This window comes from Aquila chrysaetos, chromosome 9 (assembly GCF_900496995.4).
Source record: "Aquila chrysaetos chrysaetos chromosome 9, bAquChr1.4, whole genome shotgun sequence".
Classification (NCBI taxonomy): domain Eukaryota; kingdom Metazoa; phylum Chordata; class Aves; order Accipitriformes; family Accipitridae; genus Aquila; species Aquila chrysaetos.
This window is the reverse complement of record NC_044012.1, coordinates 18154398-18168084: the sequence shown is the minus strand read 5'-3', so window position 1 is coordinate 18168084 and position 13687 is coordinate 18154398. Positions and strand designations below refer to the sequence as shown.

Genomic DNA, 13687 nt, shown 5'->3' with positions numbered 1-13687 from the left:
CCAAAGAACCCCTCCTCCTCCCACTCATTCAGGCTTTCACTTACCCTTCCTCTTGGCCTCTTCACTGAAGACATTTTTGGCGTCAGACAAAGGCTTGCCCTCTGCTTTTTCAGCACCCCAGGCAGTGCTCAAGAGAAAAGCATTGAAAGAAGATTGCTAAATGGCCTATTTAGCGAGCTGCAGCCAAGATATGCACAACCCTCCACAAACACACGTTGTGATTTATCACCATATTCCTCCCTCGGCAAGTACCCATCCGCTGGTCCTGGGGCTCAGGTACGGCAAGGGCTGCCTGCCTCCCCTCCAGAGCGGGCTTTCGACAACAGCTGGAAGCAGCCAGCCAGATTCCAACAAAGCACAGAAAGAAATGAATGCACAAAGCATCAAAATGCATCAGCATGAATATTAGAGATGTCGTTAAAAATACTGACTCCTTCTGCGGAAGTAGGCCAGCAGATGGTGCTACCCGTTATTATTCCATTAGGCTCTGCAGTTTAACCCCCAACGGACTGCTCTTCCCCACATGTGGTACGGGCATTAACCCTTACCGCCCCGCCCGCCCCCGGTACGGCCGGCAAGGGTTTTTCGCTTCCAGGGAAAACCGTGGGAACGAAGCGTTTTCCTCTGTCGTAAGACTCCACTGCGACTTCGCCGTTCCACTTCTCTCAGCGAAGCGGGGCCGGGGGACGGCACGGGGGGACAGGAACTGAAATCTGAGTCTGCGGCCTCAAACGTATTTTGCTCTCCGATATACTTTTTTGGTTTGGGTTTGGTTTTTTGTCCCCACATTGAACTCATTGCTGTAAGCCAGCAGCTACAGACTTCCCTGCTTCCTCCAGAAAATGGAAGAACACCTTAACTCGATTTTACCCCTCCGCCCCCTGCCCAGACCGGGGACGCTTTGCGGCGGTGACCTCCTCGATTACATGGGACACGGCCTATGGTAAACTCCTCTTCGTTCCGCGGTTGGTTTAAAGTGCTATTTTAAAAGATCAGACAAGTTTTTAAATACGTATTGTCAACATAGCAAATAGAACCAAAAAGAAGATATGGTCGGGTTTTTTTGAAAGGTTATTAAAAAACCCAAGCGGCTCGTGACAACATAGCTCCGTCCTAGCAATACCCTGTGGTCTCAGAAGCCCATTATAGAAGAATAAAGAAAGATCGGGATTTCATTTGTTCTGCTCAATATATATTTATACTTCTATTTTGTGATACAGATGTTTTTTTCCATAGAAAATTTAAAATATTCCAGGGGTTTTGAGATTGTTAAGATTAGGCCTTACGCTTAATCAGAATTTCACTTCCATTTAGGATTAATATCAAAATGAAGTTCATTGTCCGTTGAAAACACCTGTGGTTCCAATACATTAAATGGATTCTTTTCTTAACACCACCACTTAAATTCAAAGATACTTCTGTAAATATGCAGCTTAATCACAAGGACAATTATTAAATTTTAATTTTACTTTTGAGAACTCTAGCCAAGATGCTTCTACATTATAGTTGCGGCATCTATAACAAGTTGCAGTGATTTATCTTTTAGGGATTATTATTTCATAACTTCGTGAAATGCTAAATAACATACTATTTTGTGTTTTGAGATCAGCTAAACAGAAAAACATTCCTAATGTACTCTTTGTATAATTTCAGCTCTAAGCCGAACGCTACTAAAGCCAGTACAGTTAGAGGATTTTTAAAAGAAACTGGTACGTTCTTGAACATTCCTGGGCCAGAAACAAACAAAAAATGCCTAATAATTAAGTGGGCAATATAGAAATGGTGGCTTCTTCATAATTCTTTTGCAATCATCTTCCTAGATATTTTATTCCTTTAAAATGAAGTTTCTTATGCTACATTTCCTCGGAGCTCAAAGCTGCCTCCCAAAGTTATTCCTCAACAGATTTCACTACTTCTTTACTGTAGAATTATGAGTATGCTGGACGAGGCTACTCTCTGTTTCGATTCCTCAGGCTGACGCTCTGCTGCTTACTCTACACTATTGCTTCTGTCTCCTGCACTGCACAAACAGTAAGCTACTTGTTAGAAAACCGAGAACATATTTTTTTAATTTTGCTATGACATTTCTAACCATATGGAAATGACATTCATGAAGATGCAGGAAGGCACCAGCCAGCCATTCCAAGCTAAATAAAGCTGTAATGAAACCTTCATCAAGGAAGTCACCATTGTCACAAAAACCAAAACTGGAAAGCAACACAAGTGTTTTGAGATGAGAAGAACCAGAAACACACTTGCACTACAGAGAACGGTATCTGCATGTACTTCGCAACCAAAGCAACAAAAATCATCTAATTCAGCAGAGGTCTTTTATTCTGATAATATAGGCTATAAAATAATTAAACAGTTATAAATCATCATGCACACTGAAAACAATTTCTAAAGCTACACAACATCTACAACAAAAAGGACAAAGCCTTTTGCCAAGCCACAAATACCACCACCACCCCCCCCCCCCCCCCCCCACTAAGCAGGGATGCAGATCAAGCATCCTAAAGGAGCATATCCTTTCACCAACAGCTTACAAACCTATTCCATCTATCAGCATTAAGAAAGAAACTCCTAAACGACAAACATATAGCAGAAGGTGGAAAGGAAAACCCTGAGGCAGCCACATAGTTAAAACCTGAAGATTTTATTTGGAAAGCTATGTTTTTACTTTACATGGTTACAAAGATAATCATCCAAATATAACTGAATGTAAACCAATGCAATGTTGTCTTGAGTCTGCTCAGAGAGAGCTCCAGGGTATCTGCTGCTGGTAATAGCTTTGCCAAGCAGCAGCCAAGTGCAATGAACAAGCCTCCCGTCAGTTTCCCGCTGCTCCCAGCAACCCTGTGTCGGCAGCAGGGAAATTGGCAGGCATCATGTCAAATTCATGCTACTGCTGCTGCCTGCAAAAGCCATGAATAGCAGCAGGTATAGGCCACACTGCTGTTCACACAGAAGAGCTAGCCCTAAAAAATACTAAAGGTGGAACAGATAAGAGAACAGCTATAGACTTCCCCACATATGCCCCGATTCACAGAAGCCAGGGGAGCATCTTCTCAGCAGTATTCAAAAGAATTTGACATGCTGTCTTGCAGGAGTAGAAGGTACACTACACACATCTGAATGGTATCTTAAACAAACTAATGTACAAGCAAGTAAGTTACCAGACAATATCGAGAGACAGAATCATGACAGCAGTCTTCCCAATAGCTACTTACTACAGCAGTACTCTGCTAAGTAGGCTTTTCATAGACATTTCTCCAACATTTTGTTGTGGGTTGCGTAGGACATGCATTTGAAGACCTTCACTGGTGTAACAGTACTTACCACAGCAAAGACATATCACTGCCCTCAACACTTACAGACACTTTTTTTTTTCCCTTGAAGGCCTAACCCCATTTTAATTTGCTCCACAACAAATTGTCTTCACATCCTCTGCATGTCACTACAAAGGAAGCCCCAAGAGGAAGGTAAGTTTAATACAGAAAAAACTTCTGTCTCCTAGAAAAGACTCCCAAATCCTGCCTTATCTGTTCCGTAAGTAAAACATTGCTTCTACTGTAAGAACACCTTTCTTAGAGGAGGTATGGCCATTCATGATAGAGGAGTATTACTTTCAATTCTGTGTGTGCACAGAATCTTTAAGATTAACTCTCTCTCCTGAGTTGCATCCATTCTCGATATAATCTAAGGACTGGTAATGCCTTTCCCTGCAATTTTAATGAGTCACACATTCATGATTTAATTATAAAAAGCACTTTTTTAAAATAATGATTTTCACTTGTGGATCTACTCACCCAGACACTAGCTACCACTAAGAACTAAATTATGACCCTAACTAGTCTAACAATAGAAAGCTAAGGTTTACATTTGCAATGCCTTGAATGATTCTTTTACTTCTACTGGTAGTAGCACACACCTGCAAGAAGATGCATGCTAAGTACCGTATGCCTTGAAAGCGTAACAAGTTCTTGCTAGTCTACCAGGTCCTTAGGAAAATCAAGATGACCTTGACATCAACTGCACTGAAAGCAGCTAAAATTAGCCACCTGGAAACCTGATCTTCATGCATTACTACATCATCTTTGTCCAAGTTTATTACTAAATAAGGAATCCCTTTGTTCATGTCAAGTCACCAAAATAGTATCAAAATCACAACCATAATACAAATAAATTAATCACATAACTAATGATAATCAATAGTTTGGTTTTTTGTCCAAATTAGCTTCTCACTTTTTCACATTATAATCACATCAAAAATTGAAAACTGCAATTGTTTTTAAGCTGCTACAGTGAAAAATTTTAAAAGAATATCCATTCATCATTTGAGTTATAAAATTGTATTTAGGAATGCAAATTTGAAAAAAAAAAATGCATGAGCTCAACACAGTGACTTCTGAATTCCATTCTAGCACTCTGAACTTTTTTCCTTTAGAACAGTCTACGTGAATAACTCTTCTAGTGATTTTTTTTTTTAATGGTGGTTTTATAATCAAAAAGTGTATCTATTAAAAAAAAAAAAGATACGAGCTCACACCCTTGACAAAGTCAATCTATAGAAGATTCCTTACAATATGTGTGTCACCCCACGTGCATGCAGAAAGGAATCTCCTTTGCTGAATAGCAATCCCAACAAAAGAAATGGTTTTCTTTAGATCATAAAGATTTCCATGGTTAATTGAGCTACTTCTGCTCAACTGATGGGAATATCACCTAAACATGCAACAGGGTTCCTTTTCTCCAGAAAAGTACCCTTTTCCCCCCACTTCAGAGTTCCTTCAGAAGTGCTTTTTATTTTCTTGTTCAACAGTTGCTCCACACCATCTGCTGAGACTGCTCTACAAAGCCAAGAGCACTGGCAAATGAAGATCCATGGGGTTCTATCATTTTTTCCATTCTCTTTGGTGCATATATGGAACTAAGACAGTCAATGAAGCATTCCAAATTGTGGTTCTTTCTAGTAATACTCTTCCTTCTTTTTCTTGCTTATTATCGCTAATGAATGTCTCGGTGTTTAAGGGATACAGAATCTCAAGACACCCATTTGTGAAACCTAACCCAAATTAAAATAGACGTGTTACAGATAGATTTAAAAAAAAGGAAAAAGATATGGGGTGGGGCGGGGGGAGTTTTACCTTTTCCATCTTCCATATTTGTTATCTGTAATATTGATAAATGAATGGCTAGCAACTACAGCTATGTGGCCAGACAATGGTTTTTATCTGCACAAGTCACTTGAGAATGTTAATACCTCACAAGGCATTTAACACCAAGATTATGACCAAAGTTTAAATTTACGCAAGAATGAAAACTTTAATGTAAAGGTCAGCAACCTTAAACTAGTCATGTTTGTAATATGAAAGACGCACCTGCTTTGCATGTCACACTCTCTACATAGGGTATCGGTCCTCATGTAAATACTACAGAACCCAGTAATATCACTAATCATGTTTCACCACTTCTATAGCTAAGATACCATAGTTGTGATTAGTAGCAGCTTCTTAACCAGTAAGCCTCTGACTTACCATATCATTCGTTGGGAGAAAAATCAAGCCACTGTCCAATGTAACCAGATGCTGCTAACCTGGGCATGCTGCAAAGGCAGCACGGGATATTACAGAATGAGTCTACAGCACACATAAGCTTCCATTTGGAAGATTTGTTTGAAGACAGTTTTTTGGGCCCCAGTGCCAAACACAGTTAGATTGTTTTTCTGAATATTTAGTAGTGGTATAAAAACTGTGTGCAACTTTCACTGTAATTCTTAAAGGAGGTGCTATGTAATGGAGCATATTAAATTGCCAGGAAATGAAAGAAATTGAAAACTTCATCCTGCTTGCGTGCCAAGCTACTGCATTGGATACGTGTCAGTTTTCAGTGGCTCGGTGTTCTGTGCCCATCACGTACCCACTTCTCTTTGGTTCGAGTCTGTAATGGTGAACACAGCTATTTGGAAAATAGCATACAATACCAACAAAACCCACTGCCTCAGCAAAATTTCTCAGGTGCTGTTTTTCACATGCTGAACTAGTAACGCTGAGTACTTGGATTGATGTAAGCCTGATGCAGTGCCTATCTTTTGTTCCACCCATGGGGTGAGTCTCCACTAGAAGTACCACTATATTTAACATGAGAAAACTGTGGGCTCTGATATATGAAAAAAAAAAGCAATTATCATATTCATGTCAACTGGCATTGTGGATGCACAATAGAGTTGAATTACTAGGCTCAGACCAACTTCAGAGTCATGCCATACCTCTACAGATTTTCTAAAGCCTTTAATACCCATCCTAAGGGTCAAAATGTTTTAGTAAAAAAGTTCCAGTACTCTGTTTCCTTCTTGCACTCTTGACCGATGTTACCTTACAATTTTCACAATTATTTGACTCCTTAAAAACCAGAACTGACTTAACTCAATGCTCTATAAAAGGAAAGTCAGGTTTCAGTTCACTGTTAGAAACAAGTCCTGTGCGAGCATCTGGAAATAAATCTGTAAGATACTTTGCCAAACACTTATGGGCAAGAAAATCACACAGATCTTTCTGATTTAAGGACTAGTCATTAGAGTTCAAAACCCCCAGATAAAACCCTACAAATATATTAATCCACTGAAATCTCACATCATCAAAGACATTCTTAGAAGGTACAGTTAAGAGTTAGCTGCTTCTGGAACACACCCCTGTTTTTACACTAGGAAAACTTTCATTTAACAGGTAAAGCCATATAGCTTCTATATCCGTGGGAAGTGGAATGCTGCAAAGGAGCAAAAGAGAACAGCTCTCCCCAACTTTTTTTAATGACCTTTTAATACTCCAGAAAAATACAACATTAGTGCAGTTTCAGTTAATTTCGAGTCTTTCATGACTGAACAAATGTCAGTTAAAGTAATCTCTCACACCGGTAAGTGGTGCTTCAAGAACCTGCTGAGTAACAGTATTGGAAAAAATCAGAATAAGCTGTTAACTTTGTTCTTTTCTGTAGGAAACCTTGCATTCCCTCACAAGATTAAATTCAGTTTATTTTTGCATTACAATTGAAACCCAAAGTAGGGGGACTCCCTGAACAGATATTAAATGTAAATATAAAGTGCAGTGAGAGATGCTTAAAATACTTTTTACTATACTTAAAGATCTGAACTTTTCTTTAGATCAAACTACTGAAACACGTCTTTTTTTGAATGCCTCTCTGATTTCAAAAAGGAAGAAAACTTTTATTAAACTCCTGTTCTCTCTTCAAAAAACCCAATACAGTAAGAAGATACTTAATTTCCTAACTTTAAGATTGATAGAGGGGAAAAAAACCCTCATCACAAAATGGAAGCAAACAGGAAATTGCTAAATGACTTTTGGCTGGAGTAAGTTTGAGGTTTGTTCTCCTTCTCCCCAAGGTAAGGCACCTTTTCAGACATTTCCCTGTGGTTATTTTTTGAAGCTTTGGAAAAAAGAGAAACAATATACAAATATTTATTATAAAACTGCAAGAACAAGCACCACCAAAAAAATTCATACACACATAAAAATTTAATTATTCTGTAACAGAATGATTCAGTATTCAAGCTTTCCAGTTTGCAAATATCAGGTATCTTGAAAATATAACACACAGCAACAAAATGTGCCAAGTATAAGTTTACTGCGGGCAAGATTTTCTAGTCCTCCTGCTACTATCTGCTGAATTTTTAAAAAGCAGATGTAGCAGCAATATGAATAAAGAGGGCACACAAATGCCAGCATCAGTATTGTGAACCCCATCATTGCTCTTCAGCTGCCTACAGAGCTCTGAATGGTAAAGTAGCAAAAAGAGTTCCGCAGACACCAGTGGACTTTTTCCTAATGCTCCTCAATCTAAACCATCCCTACGCCAACTAAAACCCATGCCAGTCTACAAAATGCCACACGTTTTGAAATTTAAAATAGCAGTGCAAATTAGTAGCCCATTTTCCCCCCCAATTACATGCTACATCATTGGACAGATAAGACATCTTCATGTAGTTATCATATTCAAGATTAACCTACTTAAGTATAACATGACATGGATCTAAGTTTGTTCACTACAACTTCATCAAACCTCACTGGCTGTCCCAAGGAAATACATTATTAATACCTTCACCTGACTGGCCTCTTTCCCAAGTAGCTTGATGAAAACCAAACCAGTAAGATACACTAAACGTCACCCCCCCCCCCCCCCCAAGTGACAGAACAGTTGTCCCTCATAAAGCTTCTGTCCCTTATAATGAAGCCAGTCTTTGATAATCATAATTCTTTGACTAAAGACTTACATGAAAGATTTAACTTTAAAACATTCAGCTAGGTTGTTTTTCAGCTCTCAGGTTACAGTTATACATGCACATTAAACTACAAGTGACAGCTGTTCATTTTTATGCAGCTTGCTTTAAAAAAACAAAAACAACCCCCCCAAAAATGAAAACAAGGCTATATGACCATGCCGTACAAGTTGGTGCATTTATGCTCTCAAGCTCCAAGTAATTTCTAACCCATTGATCAAATTTAGTCAAATTAGAAGAACAGAAATCTCAGAGATGTCCCTACAACTTACACGAAGCAGACAGATGGGTAGAGAAGAGGTATCTTACTGAGTGAAACGAAACATTAGCTCAATCCTTCTTGGACCTCTGAGAATCCACATAAAACATTACAATTACAGTAACCACAAGCTGCAAAATCCAACCCATTGACACTGCATCATCTACTCATTCTTTCTTTTCTCCCTACTTCCATATAGATTCTCATCTGACAAAAGAAAACCTGAACAAAAGTCCTACTAAAGCAATGCTAAACCGGCCTTACTGTTACCTACCTGCTCTTCCCCCTTCCCTGAAGACATTCAAATGCATCAAAACCAAAGGACTGGAAATGCTATAGGGACCCATATTTCTTCAGAAGACATTTTGACTAAGTTGACAAAAGATCAGTCTTTTACACCTCCTGTTTTGTTATCCTTGTTTTAAATTCATGCTTAGTAGCATCTAACATCACCTTCTAACAAATTTTTTTTTTTTTTCCTTTTTTTTCCGTTCCCACACATGCATCTGAGCCTCTTAAATGTGCACCTACTGACAGGACTCTCATGGCAAATTATTACATTATATAGATCAAGAAATGGCTGAATAAATACTTTAAAAAAGGCAAATAATAAATACTTTTAAAAAGGCAAATGCTGTGGAGTGTACTTGTCCATTTATGACAATATTTAAACTGTTACTCCTCTGTTGAAGTATTAATTTGTCTACACATAATATTATTCTCTAGTGTTAAATTATGATTGAAAAGGAACTTTTCCATGTATAAATTAAAATTTATTTATTTTGAAGTTTTGAGGAAACTGTGTATTCCCACAAATGCAGAGTTTATCACTCTTCCCTCTTCCAAAAAGTTTAATATAGGAAATTTAAAATTCAGGGTAATATATCCTGAAAAGATTCCACTTACTGTATTTCCATTCTGACTACTCAAGCCTGTTTCAATCCTCTATGCATAATAAAAACAAAACAAAAAGAGATAAGACTGCTGTAATAGTTTATATTTCTAACCATCAATTTCAGAAACTACTGCTTACTTTCTATTACTTTTTTTTTCTTTTGCTATTCTAAAGCTACCGTCCTGAAAGACAGACAAATTCACAAGTTTGGTTGTCTGAAGTCAGTAAGACAATTCACAGACTCAGAATTAAATGCACAAACAGATCTTGCAGTATGATGGTCGAAGTAAACTTCTGAAATGTAATCTTTTTTACTAACACAAAGGAAGTTGGTCTCTAATGGGAAAGATTCTTTCAGAAACTGCCTGTCTGGAAAGGAACAAGATCTATAACAATACAGCAGCTTACTTTAAGGCCTTATGAGTCACAAAAGGAAGTTAAGCATTAGCACTTTTCCAAAACTGCAAGCATGATCAAAAAGCAAAACAAGGGGCCAAATAAAATCCAAGCTTATATTGGAAATACAGAACATTGGAATTCTGTAATCAGAGTGCTAAGAATTATAAATTCAAATCTGTAACAAAAAAAGGTGAAAAAATACCTGAAATGAAATATACTCCATCCACAAAATAAGGCAAAAGAAAGAAATGTTGCACAGAGAATATATTGAACTTTTCACTGCAAATTTTATTGCTGTTTTCTTAAAATACGTATTTTTTTTATAACAGCTCAAATAAACTCACACTAATCCACTGGAACTCTGTTGCTAACTTCAGCTTAGTACACAAATATTATCAAGTGAAACCATATCAAGCAGATGCAGACTAGGAGTTCAATAATCTAACTTTAAAGCATACTAGTTAAAGCAGCATACCCAACCTGTATATACAGCAGAACGCCAATACTGACCCGAAGCGTCCAAGTGCTATTGTCATCCAGATAGCAAAGTAATAATATCTATGTCAATGACTCAATACCAAAATAAATACAAACTGCAATGCATGCTGTGAAACAAATACTGTGAAAACTAAAGACACAATTGTGTTCAACCATTACAGCTATATGCAGTTGAAAACATACCATACCTATCATTTGCACGTATAAAATTACCTCACAGTAAAATTGGAAAGGGAGTAGAAAGAGGTGCACCAACTCAATCTAAATAATTAAAATTTTAAAAGCTACATTTTTTCTACATTACTAGAAAGTCTTTCACACTCAGGGAAACCTAAACCTGCTAGAAGCAAGCATGCAGCTTTTTCACCTGCCACTGTAAACTCAGGTTTGAGCTCACTGGGAAAGATCAAGATCTTTTCAACACAGTAGATAGAGAGAGAAGATTCTAAATAAAGGTTTTATTTTAGAAGCTCCATAAAGCTTTAAATCCTAAATAGCAGCTGAAATTTTGACCTTTTTTTTTTTTTTTAAGGAAAAAAGAACATTTGAGTAACCTATACATGCCATACAAACTTTAGAGCATGAAGTTTAATGTGTTGAGGTAGCTTTTATCCAACCTCTTCACTACACACCCAGCAATTTAAAATAACATAGGCACTATTCAGACTTACAGCCTTCAGTAAATTTCCATATTACTTCAAAAGCATTCAGGTATTAGCTACTGTTTTCTTTTCAAGTAGTCTGAAATCAAATAATTTTTGTTTACCTTTAGACAGAAATTATGATTTATGCAAGATGACAAAATCCTTAAAAATGCTGATTTTTATGTAAAACAACAAAGAATTGGCTGCAAAAGTGTGCATAACAGAAAACAAAATTACAAAAAAACCCTCCAAATTAAACTGAAATAAGAGCTTTCCATTTTCCCAAGTTGCTACCTGCCCATCCATGTTCTAAACAGCCACCATTTTTGTGTGCCATCAAGAGACTAATTTTCTCATGTTTTTTATTACCAACCAGAGAGGAAGACCAGGAGACACAACCACACCCAAACTACCTCCAAAAAGAACAACACACAAGGAGCTTTTTATTCACCTTAATCCAAACACCCAACATCAGGTTCAGCATGCCTATCCCAAGCACACTAAGAAACCAGCAAGGCATACATCGCTTACTTAGCAAGAAAAAGCAACAGGACCTGAACCATAGCTGGTTCTTCTCAAAACTTAATTTCAGTTAAAGTGTTCCTTCTACACCTCTCATGGGAGTGGCCTTGTAAGAAAACATCTTTATAATTAAAAACAAAAACCCTCTCATCCTTATGAAGTTTACTACTGTCACTGTTTCCTTACACTCTCCCCTCTTGAAACCTCTCCATTTGGTTTTTGTCCCAGAGTCAGAAGACATTACAGTTGTGAAGGGTTGTAAACTGCAGAACCATCCATGGTCTATTTTTTGTACTCTTCTACTACTTAAAGGAGTCACTTAACCTACTGAAGTGATGAAAGCAAAGGGCAAGTAGTCAAGAACTATGCAGAACTAGCACAAACCTGCCCGCCTTTTGTCTCAATGCCTCACTTTTGCAATTACCTACAGAAAGGAAAGCTAGGCTAGGTCAGAGAAACAACCACAGATTAAACAAAACAGAGACAGATTCTCTTCCACAACATGTTTTAACAGCATAGTTTACCAAATTCTACTCAAATTTTGCAGAACATTGAGTGCAATGGTAAAATAAAATTCACTTAGAAGTTAAGTCAACCAGCTTATTCAGAGTATGAAGGCTCTTGGAACAACATGCTGCAACTGATCATTGTCTTGGTCAGTACCAGGAAATGATTCTGTGATAATATTGGCAGCCTCCTTTTTATTTTGTTCTGTTTTTTAAAAACATATGCATTTTCACTGCTTGTTCATGGCAGAACAATGAAGTATTGTGAAAGATGACGTGGAAAAAAAAAAAGGTATGATTCGATTTCATATTAATAGGGAAATACTCATCATGAATAATCTTTAAGTCAAAACAGATTGCATATTCAGAAAGGCTAGCATGTAAGATCTCTATTTACAATAATTTCATTCACTAGAAGCAGTTAACTTTAAAAGTTTACTCCATCTTTGAACATGGCTTTTTTTGTAGTATTCCTCGATACCTAACAGAGTAACCAAAATGTTTTCAATGTTTGTAATTTCAGTGAGACAAAAAAATCAGCACTTAACATACATTAAAATATCCTGACAGAAATTGGGAAAAGTAATTTATCTTCAACATCAACAGCTAGGAAGTCACTAATATCATTAAACCCAGTACTGACTGCACAGCTTATTTCAATTTAAATCAAAGGGGGGCATACTTCTTCCACTCCAATTCAAACCAACTTGCATATTTTTTGTTTCACCTTCAATGAACTACTTTAACAGCTTTCTATGCCAGAATCTCCAATACAGAAGTACTTTAGCATATATGCAAACCTAATGAAACGACTTGTGTTGAATCTAGTTTTCTCAGTTAAATATTCCTGAACAAAATCCTCCCCCCTAAACGAGGAGGAAAACTAGATGTCTACAGAAAAGGAATTTATCAAAAAGAGGCAATGGTTTGAAAATAGAGGTCACAAGTCAAAGGATACTACTGGGGACCAACACAATTCAATTTCAGGCAAAGGAAAAAACCCAAAAGCATAAAACCCAAACCGTTTTTTCCCAGAAGTCTCCTAAAAAATTTCTAGAGAAAGAACATAGCATCCAAGAGCTTCACAGGAATTACCATAAAAAACCCAAACCAAAACAGCAGAGAGCATGAAATTTTAGTAGGGATGAAACTGAAAAAGTTGCAAGACAGGTCTCTAGAAACATAAGAATAACAGTAATTTTTTATCTCAACTGAGTCTGGCTATTGGCAGAAGGGGCAGTGTAAAGCTCAAGACAAGAGAAATTCTAATCATCTTTAACGGAGTTATAGTCAACAGAAACTGCTATCAACATACAGCAGAATGACAGCCTGGTTAGAGGCTGCAGCGTACTGCCAAGGACATCCTTAAGCACAGCCAGGAGTAGGAGCACCTTCATACCTCTGTCCCCAACAATCAAGGTTGGGTCATCATTTCTGAAAATCTCCTGAAATCAGTCAAAGCCTGTACACATTTGCAATTAAACTATATTAAGTCAAAAAGCACACCGGGCTGGCACCATAAAACATGCCTCTTGTGTAGTATCTGGAGTTGATCGGATTTCATAATGCCACATGATTGCAGGTCAAAGAATCCTCCACAGGATGATACAAATAGGAGCTATGACACAGGCACATCAAAATAAATTCACCTGATCTTTTAAAATTTGTTCT

The 13687-nt window shown here is 37.5% G+C and overlaps 1 protein-coding gene across 10 annotated transcripts in view; it reads right to left on the bottom strand.

The window, feature by feature from the left end:
* Positions 1-13687, bottom strand: part of CHD9 (chromodomain helicase DNA binding protein 9) — a 100936-nt gene that overhangs the window by 58404 nt on the left and 28845 nt on the right. Inside the window, exon 1 of one of the 10 annotated variants that reach the window (XM_030024125.2) lies at positions 45-535. The exons of the other annotated variants lie outside the window; for them this stretch is intronic. Coding sequence (XP_029879985.1) covers positions 45-74 — 30 coding nt within the window. The 5' untranslated portion in view covers positions 75-535. Of the gene's footprint in view, positions 1-44; positions 536-13687 lie in introns of those variants that run through there. 10 annotated transcript variants of the gene reach the window in all.